At 36.0% G+C, this 21019-nt stretch overlaps 2 protein-coding genes across 3 annotated transcripts in view; both read right to left on the bottom strand.

Annotated features, from left to right (window-relative positions):
- Position 1: 1 nt before the first annotated feature.
- LOC125263571 lies at positions 2-7077 on the bottom strand. Its single transcript, XM_048182611.1, has 6 exons — positions 6819-7077; positions 5555-5817; positions 4595-4791; positions 4389-4482; positions 2711-2898; positions 2-511 (listed from the first exon to the last, which is right to left on the bottom strand). The coding sequence occupies exons 1-6, from the start codon at positions 6921-6923 to the stop codon at positions 324-326; spliced, it is 1035 nt and encodes a 344-aa protein (XP_048038568.1). The 5' UTR covers positions 6924-7077; the 3' UTR covers positions 2-323.
- Positions 7078-13240: 6163 nt separating this feature from the next.
- The window catches only part of LOC125263588, a 378279-nt gene continuing 370500 nt past the window's right edge, over positions 13241-21019 (bottom strand). For both annotated transcript variants that reach the window (XM_048182645.1, XM_048182644.1), the window contains exons 3-6: positions 15641-15940; positions 14541-14651; positions 14362-14432; positions 13241-14134 (exon numbers count right to left, since the gene is read on the bottom strand). In XM_048182645.1, coding sequence (XP_048038602.1) covers positions 14087-14134; positions 14362-14432; positions 14541-14651; positions 15641-15940 — 530 coding nt within the window. In that variant the 3' untranslated portion in view covers positions 13241-14086. The remainder of the gene's footprint in view (positions 14135-14361; positions 14433-14540; positions 14652-15640; positions 15941-21019) is intronic.

Raw genomic sequence — 21019 nt, 5'->3', positions numbered from 1 at the left:
AACATATTTTAATATTCACTCACTTTAATATTCATTGTCAAAAACAGATAATTCCCAAGCAAACTATAGCTTAAATTTACATGCAACAGCATAAAACAATCAGAAACCTAGAAACTGACTAATGAACCATTCAATATGTAGATTTTGCAGAACACAAAGAATCTGCTTATAGAGAACATTATCAAGAACAAATTAAGTTTGTACGTATTGCTTATCTTATAGAATTGACCTGGAAATTAGGTACATGCCATTAAACAATCTGATGGCACAGAACGTTTAAATCTGCCTTGTCTTAACAGAACAAAAACCCATTTAAAGTAATTTCAAACTTCCAAGGATTGAATTACACTTAAAACCTCAGAAAGGCCTGCAACAGGGACCACGGTTTCAGCTGACATTTCTGATCGGCATTTCACACAGCCTTGCCCCCCCTGGATAACTGTGTCAACACAGTTTCGGCAGCCAATCAGGCTTCTGCAACATCGTGCTAGCACTGGACTGTCCATCACACCTGCAACAAACAACATGAAGAGTGAGAATTATTTATCACTTTTAACCCTTCAAATGCATAACTGTGATGGCCAGGATTTATCCCACATATGATTCTTATACATTCATCTTTGCATTGATCAATAAAAAGACATTACTATATTGGTTTGTTATATTTTTATTTGTCATTGTAGTCAGTGCACAGGCTTAGTTATTTTACTTAAGTTAAAGTAAACTATGGCTATTTTTTAATTAAGATGACTTGTGACTGGTGTGTTGTGGGAATGGATCGGCCTAGTGACAAAGAGGTTCAAACAGGAAGTTGAACTGTTTTTATGGGAATTCTAAAGGCAACTTTGATGTATTAGAGGGGATGTAGGAAAATGTGATGTCATGATTAATATGACTTTTGTCTTATAGAATTATTTTTGCATTAACTAAAATTTATGTATGGCTCTAAATTTAGTTAAATGTATTATGTTCATTCTAGGGTTTGTGGTGTTACTGTTTTTAGACATTGTATGGCTTTGTTTCCCCTTTTTTGTTTTCATGGTGCTGGCCACGTTCTATCAATTCAGTGTATGTCTTTTGTACTTATTATACCCTGGAAAGGTGGTGCAGTTTTTGGTCTTCTGTCAGTTTGAGAGGCTCAAGCTCGATTATGTCCCTGGAAATATTTCCTGTGATTTAACCAAAATTCTTTATCTTTTTTACGGTTACAATTTATGCCTAATTTTATTGTCTAATGAGGCCTGAGATCACTTTTTTTTTCTCGAGCTTATGCAAGATTCGATAAGGACTGTGACAACTGAAGATCACTTTGCTCCTTGTTTGTGGCTATGGACTATTTTTGGGTTGTGATTTGCTAATGCTCTTGGCAGATCCATCACATTGACTGTTTTGTACATCAGTAACAATATCAATAACAATCACAAAATAAAGCATATTTCGTTGTCTGTTGAAATTTGGATGGGTTAATTTTGAGCAGCTGCTTCCCCACTATCCTCATTGTAAAGGCCCCGGCAAACGAAGTTCTGCACCAGCTCTGCAAATTAGCACTCCAGTCATGTCACGTCTTCATATAGCACTTTATTCAATGGATTGCTTAAAATCAAGCAGCTTTACAGTATCAAACATGAAAAACAGTGTCAGTGCCTCGTTTCATCAGAAGCTCAACTTCATTTTGTACTATAAAGCAGCTATCCAGTGTGTTCATGTTTTCACCCGCTGAGATCTTACCTCGATGAACTCAAACACACAAAATGAGTCAAAGACGCGTCCTACGCGAGTGAAGGCGGAGCCTCAGCGCACTTCTCCTATTACGTTATTGTCACGGACCAATGGTAGTACAAAGGTGTTTTGCAGCTGGAGCAAACTTTTCCTGAAAATTCGCTTTTGCAAGCCGTTTCAAACTTCCAAAAAGAACACGAAACGAACTTGGTTTGGGCCCGATTTTGTTCAAAATGACGTCATATCAGTTCGTTCTTCGATTTCGTTTGAAGTATACCGGGGCCTTAATCGTCAGAACGCAATTCAGCATCTGGCTCTAAACCATTTAATACATTCAAAACTATTGTTTTGATAATTTTCTTAATCTACATTTTGAGATTTGTTATTAGATCCACTATCAAGCATTATATATTTATGTAGAAATATATAATTTATATTTATGTACCTGCTCTACAGTAAAGCTCGACGAGCCATGTCATGATTTGCTACTTGTACATTCTTTAGTTTTATGGCTGCACTAATTACTATGATTGATGTATCATGTCATAATTGTTTATCAGACATTGCCACCTTGAGAAATAAAGATGAATTACCCATACTGAGATGTCAGAGACTCAATATTGTTGCTCAGAAAAAAAGAAATTTAAAATCTCGGGTCACAAGTGAACATATACATTTTTTATTAAAAAAATAAAGTTAGAAATCTAGCATTCTTTTACCATTTCGTTTTATATTTTTTCTCATTACATTGTTGATAACGAAAAGAACGAGAAATACTAAGTCGGTGTAGGTCTAATTAAAAAAAAAAAAAAAAAAAATTAAGGGGAGGCTAGTTTATGACGTCCCGAGATATGCGTTTAAAGGTTAAAATAACTTTTTGCACTTTTTACTTCATTATAAAGGTATTTATAATCCTGTATTGTCCAGAGTATAGGAAACTTTATAAAAACCAAGAGTGACATGTCTGTATGATGCCTGGGTGACTACTTGCCTCTGCACACATTGCATCTGAAGGATGTCCTCAAAATGTCACATTGCTGCCGTGTGAGGCCTTCGCTTTGCTTGCACACCTCTCTGATTTTCGCAGAAACAGCAGGTAGGCCATCTGCTGCAATAATGACTTCCTCAATCATGTCCTTGAGATCACCAAGACCTAATCCATCGTTCCTTGATGTGTTACTATAACAGTAAAAATTACATAAATAAATAAAAGACATGTTGCAATGTTTAATTCTATTTTCATATGTAGAGGCTAAACAATTCAATGACTCGTTCATAAAATCAGTTACTTGCTTCATTACTGAATAAATCAGCCATTTTAAACAATCAGTTGAATGAATGATTCATTCCTGAAGACCACCTATTTGCAATTTTCATGCCTCCTTTGAGCTTCATTAGACAGACTCTAGAAATATTCCCAAATGCCACTTCAGATGCAGCGTCAAGTGTTTCCTCTGCAGTGCAAACATGGATATTGTTAATACTGACTGCAATTAATTGGTAACAGTCTTGTAATGTCTTATTACTGTCTCAATGAATTTGATTATTTTTAAAAATTTGGTATAAAAGATGATGCATACATTTAATAGAGTTAGAAAAATGCCCTTATAACGGTAGATACAAAAGAAAGTGCATCATTTACATTTACGCATTTGGCAGATGCTTTTATCCAAAGCAACTTACATTGCGTTATACTATTCATTTGTATCTGAGTATGTACAATCCCTGGGATCGAATGACCATGACCTTGGCATTGCTAGTGCAATGCTCTAACCACTGAGCTACAGGAAAGTTGTTTCATCAAGGCTTTGAAGTTGGCTTAAAGGTCCCGTTCTTCGTGATCCCATGTTTTAAACTTTAGTTAGTGTGTAATGTTGTTGTTAGAGTATAAATAAAATCTGTAAAATTTTAAAGCTCAAAGTTCAAAGCCAAGCGAGATATTTTATTTAACAGAAGTCGCCTACATCGAACGGCCAGTTTGGACTACATCCCTCTACTTCCTTCTTTAATGACGTCACTAAAACAGTTTTTTGACTAACCTCCGCCCACAGGAATACACAAGAGTTGCGTTTGTAGAGTGTGTTTGTCGCCATGTCGTCGAAACGCTGTTATTTTCATCCCGCAGTCCAATCACCGGGTCTGATTCCGGCTCAAATTGATAGGGTAAAATTAAAGACATGTTTACAATAACACTGAGCGCATGCATCTCCACGTTATGGTAAGAGGCGTGACCTTTCCGGGCAAGATGCGCTAAGCTGCTGTCGAATCACAACACAGGAACCGCTGGCACAATCAGAACTCGTTACGTATTTCTGAAGGAGGGACTTCATAGAACAAGGAAGTCATCAGCCCGTTTTTATGACAGTGGAAACAGCGGTATACAGATAAGTAAATTATGTGAAAAATACTGTGTTTTTTTACACGCGAAACATGAACACATGTTATATTGCACACTATAAACACAATCAAAGCTTCAAAAAACCACGAAAAACGGGACCTTTAAGAAAGAAAATCCTGCAAGTTTAAAGTAAAAACTTGAAGTTTGAAACCGTTTAGACAGACAGACAGACAGAACATTTCATGACTGAGGTTAGAACAACCTTTGTAAAAGGACAATATAATGTTCATAGATGACTTTAATTTTCTAGTGACAACACTCATGGACTAACCAGAATTTTCTTCTCTTTCTTCTGCCCATCTCTGCGAACACATCATCCCTAATAGCAAAAATCCTCCTGGAGCTTTGCTTCCAGTAACCAGACCCTGTGGAGAAAAGAAAAAAATAATGAAAGTCAGAATGAATACTGTCAGTTAATCATGTTGTAATTTACTTGTTCAACTTTTTCAACATTCATCCCTGGCTAAAAACACAAACCTGTTGTACCAGGGGTGTCAAGGAGAAGATGTCCTTGACTATCAGTCAAAAACATGTTTTCCTCAGCACCCATGTTCAGTGCTTCTTTCACTTTTGACGTAATTGTCTTTAGACAAGCCTCTGACTCCTCAAAGGGTATGACTAGGGCTTTGTCTTGTACAATTTTGTCACCTTCCAGTTGTCCTAGGAAAATAGTTCTGTAGGAACAAAGAAAGAAGTTCAGTATCCTAAACTATACAGACACAGAACTAAGGGTTGGTGATATGGCAAAAATGCTGTGTCAGTTGTCATACCAAGCTGGTTCAAGTTCAACGATCTTATAACAATTCTTTGTCATATTTTTTTAGTTTGTTGTTTTTAAATGTACATGATGTTAAGCAATTTCACAGGAAAGAGTGCTTTTTCCGAATCTGAGCATGACTGAAAATGTGATTTTGACAACGGATCAATAAACAATAACTTAATTTTGAGTGAGTTCTAAACTATGTATTTGCTCGACTATGTCAACTATTATCTATTAACAATTATAACGAGTGGTAGGCACATAACGGTTGCACTCACTGGTTGCAAAGCAGGCACATATAACATTAACAGGCTGAGTCAAAGGTGCATATAATGGTCATAGTTTGTGAGGCAGGTATATACAAGAGTCGCGGGTCGAGTGGCACCTGCCTCTAGTGGTGCCAGGTCAGTGGCAGGTCTCCTTACACTAGCTAGCACCCTAGGTAAACGTGAGTAAAGCAGTCTATGGAAAAAAATATTTTTAGGCCTGTTTATCCCCTGTCTTTCATTCAACCTATAACAAAAATTTTACATTTTATTTACAGTAACTGAAAAAGTAAATGCCAGAAGAGTTTAAATTAAGTGGAGATGTTTAAAATAGGTCTAGAGAGTATGTGCATCTACATTGGCTCCACACATGATGATGAGGTTTAGTCAAAGTACAATAATGCAACCTACCTTTGGAACATTTTTGGGCTTTGATTACATGGCCGAACTGCTGTTGCACTGGCAGACCTTGTAAAACTAAAACGTGGTCTGCTCGGTCCAGGGTTTGACTGAAAAGAGGCAACCTGGTTTGGGAGTACCACGGCCATGTCATCACCCATCACCTGGTAGGTGACCCCTCCAGTCATAAGGTCCATAGAACTGAAAAATCCTCCTTCAGATGGAAAAATCGAAATTCCCTGGTCACTGGTAAGGTAAACACTTGACTGTGTTATCTACAGAGGGAGATAAAGAAAACAGCACAATATAAGAAAAAAAATAAAAATAAGATTATGACACAATGGTAAAGTTAGTTTTTGTATTTGTTACACATTCGTTTTCATACCCATTAAACTCTGTGCATTTCATGTTTTGAGCCTGAAACAACTAAGAACAAGGCTTTGTTTAAAGAAATACAATATATATTAATTATCCCTATAAATCAATTAAGCAAGTTAATGCCTAAATGACATATCAGACTAATAGTAAAATGTTCAGAAAAATATCCCTTTTATCTGTTTTTGGAATTACCAATATATAACCTTATTGCATACTTTTTAAGTTAAAAAATGTATTATAACTGTAAATCCATTAAACTACAACATCCTTTGGCCTAAACTAAAGGTATCAAAACAACTGTAATTATTCCCCATGTTGCGCTTGTTTTTCAGATGATTAATCTGGTATTTTTTATATACAGTTATTGAACCCATTTAAATAAATTAAACTAACACCATTTGACCTAAAGGTATTAAATAAATTACATTTAAATTAATGATGGTATGTATAACATGGTATATTTATTAAATATAAAGTAGCCTACTGACGTATATTGAACCCATTTGAATCCATTAAACTACAACACCATTTGACCTAAAAAGTATCAAACCAACTGTAAAACAACTGTTCATCAGAAAAAAACAAGCCTTGTGTATTTAATATTCTACAGTTTACAGTAATTTACAGTTGGTTTAATACCTTTAGGTTAACTGGTGTTAGTTTAATGTATTTAAATGGGTTCAATACTGTATATAAAACATACCAGATTAATAATCTGAAAAACAAGCCTTGTGCAACATGGGGAATAATTATAATAGTAATTTACAGTGGGTTTGATAGGACATTTGTCTAACGAATGTCAAACGTTAAACTAACTTTACCGCCGTATTCGGGACTCAGCTAACCCTTTTCCTTCATGTCATGTTGGGCTCCATAATACGGTTCAACGTGAGCATACCTTAAAAATCCTGGCCAAATTGTCAGCTGTTACATCGTCCTCTCTCAGGACAGCTGACAAAGTCCCCCTTTTTATTGAATAAGTCGTTCCCATAACCAGCGACATTTTGCACTATCTGTAAGTAGAACGATATAACCGCCAATTTTTAAAGCAACTAGTTAAGTGCACTGCAAACTCCTCCCCGCAGCCGATTCTATTGGTCATGTCGTTGCTTAGACAACACTAATCAATTAACACCTAATATGAACCCTTTTTTTCACAGACTTACTACATACTATGTACATACCTTAGGTCTTCAAGTTCTGATCCAGATGTCTATACTACTTTTAATTTCATTTTTTAATTGTAATTTTTAACTTATTTAAATGTTTTTTTTTTCTGTTCTCTTGTGTCATACATATCTCCTGAAAACAACAAGTACATTGTGCATTTGCACACACTTGGCAAATAAAGTGTATTCTGATTCGGGTTCTGATCCTGATTCCCCTTACAAACAATGCATTTAAATTATAACATTTTTAGAGTTTTAAGTTTAACATATACAGGGTGATTATGCATCAGCCAATGTATTGTTATGTGTAAGTAATAATTAAAATGATAAATAAACTGTTTACTCCATTTATGCCCATATTTTAATTGAAGATATGTAAAATCAGCAACACTATGAATTCAAATTATGATTTTACTAGCCGAGGTTTTAATGAATATAGCCAAGATATCTGTAACTAACTTGTGGAATTATTGAAATATAACCCCATGAACTACAACAGAGAGCAACAGTCTTTTCCAGTAGTAAAATCTTCTTTCATTTTTTTTCATAGGGAAATTAAATTTTAATAATATAAACCTTTAAAGACATCAGCTAACATCACAGCAGTAAAATGTGTGGTTAAAAACAATGATGCTGTGCAGTCTAAAAAGCAAAAAAAGAGCTCAGCTCCGCCCACTCTCATACTGGGAATAACATAATAAAGTTGATCTACCTACACTCACAAATAACTAAATGTTTGTGTATATATATATATATATATATATATATATATATATATATATATATATCATATTAATATGAATTTCAATATGAAAATTAAAAATACTGGAAATAACGTGTTCAACAAGTTCTTTGAGGGGCCAATAGTTTACAACCTCTGTCCTCCAGAGGTTGTGTTGTAGTGTGCTACATCATCCATATCAAAAATACTCATAGTGAAACATTGGCATTTATCATATCAGAATAACAAATGAGGACTTTAGATCATGTTAGATCATGTTTTGCAATAGGGTTAAGTTTTCAGTACTTAATGTTATTGCATAAGGAAGCAACATCATTTTGATAATTCTATCTACTTTTTATTATTTTAGGATGAATTAGATCCACTGAGATTTACATTGACTTTTAGTGTGGCATGAGTTTAGGACATTACTGTTGTGAGAGGTCTAACTGATTGGCATTTAGGAATAGTCAAGTAATTATACCTTTACATAAAAATGTAATTCATTTGTATGAACCTCAAAGTAACATTTTTGACAGGTTTGAAACAAATGCATAATATGGATTTGTTATGAATTTTTTTTTTCCAAATCACTGCAGTGAAAGTCACAGATTTAGCCAGTTATGTGTCCTGTGTTCCCTCCCCTGTTTATATGTGACAGCCTGATACACATGCACACCATATTGCACCTAGGCCTTACAAATTCCATCATGATTTTAAAATGTTGGCAACTTGGCATATTCAACTTTAATATTGATCCACTTTATGTACACTGTAGGATCCCATCCAATTTGAGTGATTTCTGCTACAGTATATTGAAATTTGTAAACTGTAAAAAAAAAAAAAAAAAAAAAAAGGCTCAAATATTTTTTTTGAGAGAATAAAATAATGCTGTCTGACTAAACCCTCAAGTCATAATTACATATGAAGGAAGAACTTTGAGTACCTTTTATTCTTCTGTCTCCAGAAATGGGCTAGAATAATTGGCTCATCTCCACCTGTGACTGTGTCATTAACCCTATGTGATACAAGTCAACAAATTTCTTCTGGCACAGGATTGATCTATCCCAGTTTCTTTTTATTCAAAACAAAACCAAACGGACATAATTCATCATTCATAATTATAGTGAGCCAAATAATAAAAAAAGATGTGGCCCATATGTGAACTTCTTTATAGGCCTAATTCAAGGTTGAGTTTCAATGGCCTGATAGCCATTACATTTCATGTCACCAGTTCTCTTAAGAATTTAACCAAACCATGCCAATCACAAAACAGTCTTTAACACCAAAAATTATTCAGTATTTATTATTGAATAAAGATAGCATTTTAGAGATAATAAAAGTGTGGTTGACATTATGTATGTTGTAAGTATTCAATGAGTGAATTAATTTACAATAATTTATATTTTTAATATGTTTTAATCTTTATTATGCACAGCCTGTCAGGAAACAGAAAAACATCTAACACATAGCCTAAATAATGCATTGAAAAAGGAGACATGACCATGCACATATCATGGTGCTACTATATATTTGTGATTAAAATGATCTTATTTGGATACGGAAATGAGACTGATATTATGTTTACAGTTATTTCAAATAGCTATTCATGATTACAAATAAACAAGATTAGGTGATTATGCAGTGATTTTCACAGAAGTCTGCAGGATTTTTTTTAATTATTATTAACTGAGATAAATTTATGTATATACCATTAATTAACCAACTCCACAGTCAGGTAGGCTAGTTATTTTTTTACATTTTATTTATTTATTTATTTTTGATTGAGACATAAAGATGAGGTCATGTCATTCCCATGCCGCTGGATGCTTTTCATATTTTGATGGAATAAACTAACGTCATTGTTAAGCTAGAGTGCGATTTATCTGCCAGAGAGTGTTACATTTGGATTAAAACAATTCTATTGTTTTAATAGAGCTATTACAGATTTATTTAAAACCTATTTTGCAGGAACTTTAACTTTGAAATTGTTCAACTGTTGTCCCGCCTCTTGTTTCTCCAATTCCTTATCCAAGTCATTTCGTCAAAATAGCGCTTGGAAAAGGGAAACGGATGATTTGCTTTGCGAGTTATCCAGCATGTGTTCGTAAACGGCGTGTACAACAGTTTGCTTTGCCTATTGCTACACGTGATTGGCAAATGGTTTGCCAGAATATACCCTGACCCCAAGATAGTCATGCAATGTGAAAAGAACAGTGACCTGACTACTTTGAAAATCGTGCAGTCTGAACTCGGCTTAACTCGAGTGCCCATCTCTGCCGTGACGTTCCTTGTGAAAGACGTGCGTAGGGCTGGGGGATATATTGCATGTGATTGTCACGCGCATTTTGTCAGTAAAAGCGGTTCCCTGATTACCGCTAAATCGCTATCACCTGCTTTCAAATGGAGCGGCATTTAATAGACAGAGCCGTAGTTCACTGACAAGCCACGCAATATCGCGTTCATATCGCAGATGAATCGCCTTTGATAATGAACGCAGCCATTAGTGTGATCTTAATTTAACAGCTTAAAGTTTCAAAAAAGTTATAAAATTATTTATTATGATGACGAAATTTGTCATTTAACATAAAAGGCTTGATTTTTTTTTAACAGCCATGGCTTCAGTCCATGACACAATGATTGTGATATAATGAAAACAAAAGCGGAGAAATGCACCTGCGCAATGCGAGTTGTCACATGTCAGTGCTTGAAAATCAAACATCATACACTCTTGAATCTTAGTATTCCTGACTCAACTTTAAAGAACTTTTTTTTGGCCAAAAAGGTAATATAAGGAGAGGAGAAATGTCTTGAATTAGGCTATTGCATAAAATCTTCATGTTCAATGGGTTATTTCAGTTTTTCCTAGTTATAAAGCATGTTTTTCCACAACAGTAGAAAAGTAATTATTTGAAGTATATTGTATGTTTTATACATAGCAAAAATAGCCTGTTTTTGACCAAAAATGAAATGTTTTGTGAATGGGAAGCTAAATATAATTTTCCCTTCAATAAGATTTTCCCAATAAATAAGAATGAACCTGGTGTCCTCCATGATTAATGTTCTTTCCAACAACAAAGCACTTCAACATGACTGTCATCACCACCAGCTGAAATGCCCTTGATCTCCACTAGAGAGCACTCCATCCATCAGTTTTACATTGTTCTACATTTCCCATCATATTCTTTCCCATCATATTCACTATCATATTCTGAATACTTCCACCTGTGACAAAATAGGCAAAAGTAAACCTTGCTGGAGTGAACTGAAGAGAAGAAGCACCAACATGGAGCTGGAATCTGAAGGATCTGGAGAGATTCTGCATGAAGGAATGGTCTCTGATCTCTGGTCAGGTGTTCTCCAAACTCATCAGGCATTATAGAAGAAGACTCAGAGCTGTTATCTTGACAAAAGGAGGTTGCAAAAAAGTATTGAATAAAAGGGTGCCAATAATTGTGACCAACGCAATGTGTTTTGGAGAAAAAACATTTATTTCATAATGATTTCCCTCCCATTTTTAATTCTTTTCCTTCAATGAAAGGTTAGATTTTTGCTAATTTTATGAATTAAAGATCAAAAGGATAAACAATGCAGATTTATTTTTACAGTCATCTTTGATCATATTTACCAAGGGTGCCAATAATTCTGAGCACAACTGTATTTTTGTTAGCTGGGAAGGACTGTTGAAATGTTAGCAACACTTCAAGAGAAGATCTGAGACCACATTTCAGAAAGCCTTATCTGTGAAGCTCACAGGAGCTCACAGCACAATACAACACCTTCTGGAAACTGGCATATTCTGAATGGCGACAGTGTTGTGAGACAAGACAACACTGAGTGGTTTTATTTACAATCATATTTTGTCTTTAATGGCATTTAAGGTCACATTTTTGTCATTATGTGCATTCATCGTTATAGATGCCCAGTGAGAGTTCATGCACGAATCTTTAGGGTTTTTCCAAAGTGCCTTACAAATGAAAAGCATGACAAGCAATTTATCATACAAGAACAACAATGTCCACAGTTCTGCCATGGCAGGTTTCACATGTAGGATTAAGTGAAACTGGAAAGAAGGACAATGGCATATGCCATTGAAGCTGCCACATTTCAGTAAAAAAACAAAAAAAACAAAGCATTTCAAAGTTATAAAGAAATTATAATTTACACTTCACAAGAAATACTAATGGTCAGTTTTGTAATGGTTACCTTTCTGAAGTGAGACATCCTTTAAGTATGCGGCTGACAAACAGTACTGGTTCAGTGCAGCTGTACTGAAGGACAAAGTTATATAATATAATAAAAGCATGAGATGTTGTAATAATCCCCATAGGAATGGATAATCTTTGTATGATTATAGATACATTCTATCTCTATTAAAATCATATCCTAATAAATATTCCAAATACTTATTTACCTTGCCTTTTTTGTTTAAAAATTATATTAATTCTTGTTTTTCTTCATCATACCTTTTACAATCATATATTGCATGCTTCACTGTTTCTTTCTCCCCACAGTTCCCACACAGACCAGTCTCATGTATTCCAGTTATAAACAATAAAGCATTAAATCCTGTGTCCGAGTCTCATCCTAGTAATTATAACACATTGTGATATCATTAATATATTTTTCTTAATAATAGTTTTAACTTCACATTTACTTAAAGAAACATAAAAATCTATTACTTCCCTTTTTAAAGCATTTTTTGTTAATTCATCAGCAGATTCATTACCAGCTATTACCTCCAAGCTGTTTTGCACACTGCCAAAGAGCTTAGAACCCAAGAGGCACACTTTGATATTTTTTGGGTAACAGCCATTAGATGGCGCTCCGGTAGCGCGGCCGCCATTATGGGGTGAAAATACTAACTGGACCATAGAATCCTTCACATCTTACACACCCAAAATCGGCGATTTTCACTGCCAAATCAGAAGCGCAATAGAAGTTTTTTAAATTAAGTAATCAGTAAATTGTATGGCTCCTACAGTAAATGTTGCATTGTCTTATATATGTTTTATTTTACATGTTGTGGAATCCAACCATTCAACCATCTGAGGTAATGTAGTTAGCCTACATTATTGAGTATTTCCATTTTATGCAACTTTACACATTTATTAATAGTAAATTAATAATTAATAAATTTAAGATCATCATGTTTGGAGTGAACAATATATTTTAGACCTAGTGGAGTAATAGTAATAATATCTAGGTCTGAATTGAAATAGGCTATATTGTACATTTTAATTGGATCCCGCTACAAACATAATGATACATGATACATTGCTGTGCTCGTTATCCCATAATTCACACTTTTGGACACTTTTGTAAAATTGAGTTTTGTGGGTCACCATTGTGCTGAAGAGTAGAGCCTGTGCTTAGGTTCAGGAGAAGATCAAGAGACATTGGTGATAGAAATTAAAGGCAGTTGTTTTCTGCAAATGAAATGAGGTAACAAGTTTTAATTTAACTCATGGTATCGTTACAGTAACATACTGTACAATCAGCAGTAAATTTCTGGCAACAGTGTTTTACTGTAAAAAAAACATGACAAGGTCTAAGCCAAACAAAAAATATCTGTGGAAAAAAGAGGAATATTTAGCCAGACAAAGTTTTAGTTTACATTTCCAACAGGTGTGTGGGTGGAAACATAGTTCTGCTGAGTCTCGCTTTCAGACAGAAGTTTATCATTCCAGAATTTGAGTGTAGGGTCACAGACCTATAGGGAATTCGCACCTTGTTGTGGAACAGGAGGTAGTTTGGATGAAGGACCCTGGAAAAGGGGCACATCCACGATAGATAACGTATCTCTAAACTCTTAAAACCTTTATTACCGTTTGGTTTACTTCCATGTAGACGAGACCACTGTACTAGTCGCACTGAGTCATTTTAAATTATATCAAAAATTACTGTTAATTCACTTGCATTGACAAAACATTATTATTTTTATATTATCTTTCTAAATGAACAGAATGAAGGGAAGAATGTGTAAAGGGAAGGAAGTGGGGGAGAAGGAACAAAAGTGAAAGGAAGGACAGGATGAAGTTTTCCCACAACTTCACTCTGTGGGGTGTGGAGACAAATACTGTAGGTGTATGTGTTTGTACTGTCCATATCCCAGGAGATCAAACTATCTGAGGTTCTGTTTATCTTACACTCCTAAATTAAATGTAATAAGAGTAAAACATTAATGATATCAAGAAATCAGTTTGGGTGAGTAGCCAGAATTCCTTGCCTTGATCTTAAGGATAACAATAAAACACAATCAGTTGGACCTTAAATTCATATCACAACAGGTGAGTACACTGTGCGATCTTCTACATAGACAGCCTGCAAGAAAACAGAACCAGAATCAAAAATTAGATCAAGATGGTTGTAAAAACACAAGCCATACTGAAGTATAAAAGTAAAGGACAGTAAAATAACAGCTCTAATTCCCACAAATGAGTGATAAAAACCTCACACACACACCAAAGACTGCAGGAATTTAAAGAAGCCAAGGGAGTATACATACTGAAAACATGCACAGTTCATATAGTAATACAACAGTATTTTACCATACACTGAAGCTGATGTGTAGAGAATGTTGTTTCAGCGTAATACGTAATCTCTTCATCACAAGTCTCAACTGTTTTAATAATAATCAGACATTTAATAAACGTACATACACATAAGTAACTGCATATTAAAATATTCTTTTGGCTCTTATATTTTATTTTTGCCTGTGAATACTTGCCTGGTTGTTTATAGTTTTTCTGGTAGTACATCACACATGCAAATAGAGTTAAGATTACCAGTGGCACTACAGTAACAGCTATAAGCAACATGTGATGTGAACGCTTTGGTTCTGTAATACACATACAGAGAAAACATTAGTGCTTCACATGTGTTAAAGTACCTATATATATATATATATATATATATATATATATATATATATATAATCATAAATACGCTTATATGTGCTTTACAGCTCACTACATGATGTCCTGCAGTATTTATTAAAGTATTTATTTGATGAAAAATTTGTTTCACTATGTTAATGTATTTCCTACACTCTTAAAACAGATGTGTTAAAATCAACACAACAGGTGATTCAGGTCAAATAATGACTATGTGAAAACATAACCAACACCACCTGATCATCTTTTCTCTTTACTTGTCTGGTTGTTATAACCCATTTGACAACAGCCCCAACAAAATGTAATATTAAAAAGTCAAGGGTCAAGAGCCCAACTAAAGCAAACCCTGACCTCTGTGATGGTGACTTATAAATTGTGATTTTCTCCTTTGATTCTGCTTGTTAACAGCAGATCACCTTCCTGACACATTTTACTGTGTTAAAATGATGTCAAATGACAAACATTATGTCAAAATGAACACAAGTCATTCACCGATGAAGAAAGAGGCGCAAACTTGCTTAACAGCTTGAGGAGTGACGTAGCAGCAATGTGATTGGATGATAGTTAACACATGTTGTGTTGGACACAGTGTTGTTTCACTCTCTCTCTCTCTTTCTTTTTACACATGATCAACTTAAAATGACACAAAATGTGTTAAAATAGCAATAACACAAAAAAATGTGGTATTAATTAACACATCCTGTTTTAGAGTGTATTGAAACAGGATGTTTTGATCGGACAAACTGAGAGCATGCACATTTTTAAACTGCCAATTAGTTTCAATGTAAGACAAATGTTTGCATTTTATTAGATAAACATTTGAATATGCTAACATCTGCTAACAATGAACAGTCAATATTTAAGAGAATATTAGCAAATAGATGACATCAAATCAAATTGACATAAAATTTGAGAATATGAGATGCTGCTGTACCTGGACATGGCTGACAGAGTTGAGTGATGTTGTCCAGATGCTGAAACTGGTGTCTGATGGGATTGTTCAGCACACAGCTGTAGGTGTTTTTATCCTGATATTTCACCTCCAGAGGTAGAGAGAGACTGATGCTGAGATCAGACACACTGATGCTGGACAATAAACTGTTTCCTTTGTACCAGGAGAGAGTCACATGACCTCCATTCAACACTGAACACACCAATGTACAATTCTGGCTTGATAATCTTGATGAAGAACAGTCTGAAGAGTCTCTGAAAATGACAGGTATGGGAAGATGAGCTGAAAAATATAAAATATAAAAATATTTGACAAGTACCTTTACAAGTATAACTTAAATGCAGCCATTTTTGACAAACATAATTAGTATTTACAAAATGTATTGAGGTTCCTCATAATGGTTATATTGAATTGCAAACAGTATTATGATTGGTTTTTGAGCTTACAACCATTTATTTATCGAAACTGTACTTTACAATTAATCTCTATTTTCTCTCTAAATGTGGGTTTGCAGCTACACTGTAAAAAAATAAAACATAAAAAAAGGTGAATGACTGTCAGCTATGGCTGCCAAACAAAAACTGTAAAATTAAAGTAAAATATTGTAACTTAAATAAAGTGTAAAAAACTTTAACAGAAATTTTCATAATTTTTTTAAACAAAACACTTATTTTACAGGTATTCCCTGAATTATATATAATAAACAATGGTAAAAAAATTACTTTCAGCAACGGCTGCCAAACAAAGTCTGTAAAATAAATGTAAAATATCCTAATTTAAATAAAGTGCAAAACACTCTTACAGAAAAAACACTGTTGTTTTATAGGTATATCCTGAATTGTTACTAACAAAACACATTCACTATAATGTGAATCTCTTACATTTAACCAGAAAGAGCACACATGAACGAATTAATATAACTATATGTTACTATGTTTGAAATTAAGCAACATGCAGCATAACACCAATGTTTTCTGGCTCATCCTGGACTGAAGCACAGGCTCTTCTCTTCAGCTCAATGATGGCCCACAAAACAGAAGATACAGAAACCCTTTAAATCCCAACAGAACATTAAACACTAACAGATCTCTCAAGATCTCAGCATCTTCACTTATTACAGTCCAGACTCATTTTCTTTTATACTAAAGTTCCTGTTGATAATTCACAGAGGTTTGATATTTTATTGAAAATAATAAAGTTTAAAGACACCACTCTGGTGATCAGTGTTTGCTTTATTTGAGCTCTTGACCCTTGACTCTTTAACAATAGTGTTTCTCTGGCTGCTTTAACTGTGTGTTTCTGATACATGTTTTTTATAGCAAACAAAAAAAAAGAAAGAAAAACTTTTTGATATGGTCATTATGAAGTGGTCTGATTCGCTGATACTAGAGTCTCATCTATGACTAAATAGTTTAATATTAGTTGTTAATTTCACGTGCCAATACTATTGCAGTGCTGTGATACTATAAACAATTTTATTAAATCATTATGCAGAAAATGCTTTGCCAAGACTCACACAGACATCAAGAATCATAGTATGAATCTCAACAATGGTGATAATAAAAAATTAATTCAATAAAAAACATGGCTGAAAACATTTTCTGCATAATGACTTAAAAATCAGAATCCCAGGTTATTATAATATGATTCCACAATATCACAAGGTTACAGTAAATCATATAAAATTAACAGTTAATATACTCAGAGCTTTGACACTATGTGATATCAGTGAATCAGGCCACTTCATGATAACTCTATCATCAATAAGCAGCCAAAATCTTCCACTCAGTGATTCTCCTGCATTTTTTGTTTTTAACAAATGTGCATCACAAATACAGTTAAAACAGTCAGAAAAAAAAAAACTAACATAAAAAAATCAAGGGTCAAAAGCTCAACTAAAGCAAATGCTTACCTCCATAACTGTGACTTCAAACTTTATTTTTCAATAAAACATCAACATCTAAATCTTTGTTAACTTCGTCTAAAAGAAATAAAGCCTGGACTGTAATAAGTGAAGATGCTGAGCTCTAGAGAGATCTGTTAGTGGTCTGTTGTTGCCAGTCATTTGAATCAAATCAGGAAATACCTGTAAATTAAAAATTTATGATAACCTTTTTTTGTACTTTATTTAAATTAGGATTTTAATTTAATTTTACAGTTTTTGTTCGGCAGCTACTGCTGCTGTTACATGCACATGGACTTTCAGTTTGTTTGTTGTTATCTGTCACATGTTCCTTTGTTCTAGTTTCCCGCCACAATCCATGGACACTAATCCAATTCATCACAGCTGTTTGTCATTTGAGTTAATTAGTCTGTCTATTTAAGTTCCTGTTTCTGTTCAGTTGGTTGTTGGGTGTTGTTCCTGTATATGCTATGGTGTATGTTCCTGTGTTCCTGTAAAAAGACTTGTTTGATCTTATCTCCTCGTCGTGTGCTTCATCCACCACTAGTATTGTAACAGAACACCCAAACAATACAGTAAGCGACGTGTTTGTTGGTAGAATTTTCTTTTTCGTTTTCGTGTTCGTGTTCAGTGTTTTTGTTTCCATGTTTCACTCCTGCTTACACCATGCGTTGCACTAATGTGCCTTAAGCAGGGAGAAAGCTCCCTCGAAAGACATTTGGAGGAATATTTGGATCTTGCACATCTAACCACCTTCCCGGACTACTGTCTGTGCTCATTCCTGTATGTTGGACTTAACAACACCACACGAGCACAGCTGTCCAGGGAGGGTCCTCGAGGGAGCTTCATGTCTCATGTGGAGTGGGTGCTGGTGTCCTGTGGATCAGCATTCACCGTCGGAGTTACCGCCAGCCCCACTCCCCAGCCAGTGCCCAGCCAGAACCACCCAGACGGCGAAGATTTTCGACCTGAGCCCACCGCAGGTAGAACGACTGAGAGCGCCGCAATTGAGCCGCCCACGCAAACAAGAGGGATCGGGGGTCACATCGCCACGGAGCTCGAGCAGCGTGAACCTGACCAGGTGTGTGAGCTGGCCGAACCTACCATCGCCGAGGGAGTGTTGGTGGACCTCGAGGGTCTGGAAGAGATACTCATAGAATAGAACTCCAGCCTCCGCCGAGCCCGCTCCAGCAGCCCACGAGTACACTTCAGCCTGTTTCTCAGCCCACAACCATCTGTGCCATCCAGTCATCTACGTCTCCCTTCAGTCCCTCAACACCATCTCCTCTCAGTAGCGTGGTACCGTCTCAGGCCTGCCGGGATCCGTCTCCTCCTGGGCACGAGGAGCCCGAAGCTCCGCCTCCAGCTTTGGACGGTCTCGAGCTGCCTCCATCCATCGCCCTGACTCCTGCGCCTTCGTTCCTTCCACCCTCGACCTCGGAGGTGACCATCGGCCTTACAACCACGTTGGACTCCCTCAGAACGTCGGCTCCACCTGGGTCAGATATCGCTGCGCCTCCGCTGTGGACCTACGGACCATCCGCTGCTATCTGGTCCTCCACCCCTTCTACTACGGCTTGCTCCACCCTACCTCAGGCTCCGTCTCCGCCCTCGGTCGCTCAAACGCGTCTTTAGACCTCCGGATCCCCTCCTCGATCGCCGGAGGTCGTCACTGCGGCTCCGTTGCGGCCGCTTGGATCATCACCATCTCGCCACCACCTCAGCACGTCGACTACGTGGTGGGCTCCATCCTCGCCGTCGTTGACTGCGGTCCTCCCCATGGTGGTCAACAACTACTTTCCATGGCTCCTCCCTCCATCAGCTCCGCCATGGGGCAACATCCTGCAGCCCCTGTTTAAGGCCATCCACCATACTTCACCACCTCCTGCACCACCCTGGACTCCCTCATTCCGCCTCCTCCCGGTGAGCCGTCCGCCTCCTGAACCACCTCCTACATCGTCATCTGCATCCCATCTTCATCTTCCCCTCGCTTTATGGCGTGAGGACGTGCCTTTCCGGGAGGGGGCGTAATGTTACATGCACATGGACTTTCAGTTTGTTTGTTGTCATCTGTCACGTGTTCCTTTGTTCTAGTTTCCCGCCACAATCAGTATCCATGGACGCTAATCCAATTCATCACAGCTGTTTGTCATTTGAGTTCATTAGTCTGTCTATTTAACCCTCTACCGCATAGTGTTGCCATATGGCAACATACTCTTTGTGTTCATTTCCTTGCCACTACTGTATCTCTTTAAGAGAACATTCTCTTTGTTTTTGTTGGTAAGAGAAGACCTTAGTTTAGCCAACGATGTGCTTTGGTTAAGTCACATGACATGCAATTTTTTCTGTGGCGCGATTTCTGACAGACTGCCGTCTCTTGTCGGTATAGTTGCTGAAAGCAAACTAAAATGTCAGTAACAAACAAGGACCCTCCCATGTCACATTCACAAAAAAAATGTTAACATCATCTCAGGTAAGTTATGATGACATATTCACCACTCAAAAAAGTTTTTATGAAATTAGTTTTTGGTAAATCGAGAAAATGTCTGTGTTGCCATATGGCAACACTGTGCAATAATGGAATGAGATTATTATAATAGGTTAGATAGCTAGCAAAGGCCAGCTGCAGTCTGTTAAGCTATAACAATAACAACATTAATGCTAGTGATATAATGTTGATTAGTTGTATGTTAAGGACTGCCATGACATTTGTATTATGGATTAAATCAACATCGGAGACCTGCCACCACAGCCAGTATACTGGCCCAGATCTACCACTGGCCCACCATTGTGTCTCAAAAAAGCAGGTGCAAGTGGCTGTAAGTGTATTGTTAGGGTGAAGTGCACCAAATGTGATGTGTACATGTGTCTCACCTCTGAAAAAAAAAATGCTTTTTGATGTTTCATACAGAAAAAAGGTGAAATTTGAAGGATTGGGGGGGGGTTCATGTTCATAACCTTCCTCTCATAAGATTGCGTAATGTTTAATTTTCATGAACTGCAATGTTTTTGGTTTTATGTCAATGTTTTATGATACATGATGAACAGTATTAGATTTGTTTTTAACTGTCTACATTTGCAATTTAAATAATATTCACGAAAAACGTAATGAAATTCAAAGAATATAAAGCATTATTCAGCAAAAGGAGAATAGAATAAATAAAAGCCCAAGATGTTGGAAAATAAGTATAAGGTGTTGTTTATATTTACTGCTAAAGCTTATAATAGCACCAATTGATTCAATACAAACAACATTTCTGAAGAAAAATATTAACTATATACACTTACACTTATTCTAATTTACTTCCACTATTGTACGTTGTTGTCTGGCAACATCTCATAAATATGGCTTTATGATACTTTATGAGATGTTGTCCCATATGGCAACAGCTCATAAAGTACCTTAAAATAATATTTTTTTCCAATTTTTTTTTTTTTTTACAGCACTTTAAGTTAAG

Source organism: Megalobrama amblycephala, linkage group LG2 (genome assembly GCF_018812025.1).
Source record: "Megalobrama amblycephala isolate DHTTF-2021 linkage group LG2, ASM1881202v1, whole genome shotgun sequence".
NCBI lineage: Eukaryota > Metazoa > Chordata > Actinopteri > Cypriniformes > Xenocyprididae > Megalobrama > Megalobrama amblycephala.
This window is presented reverse-complemented; position numbering and strand designations above follow the sequence as displayed.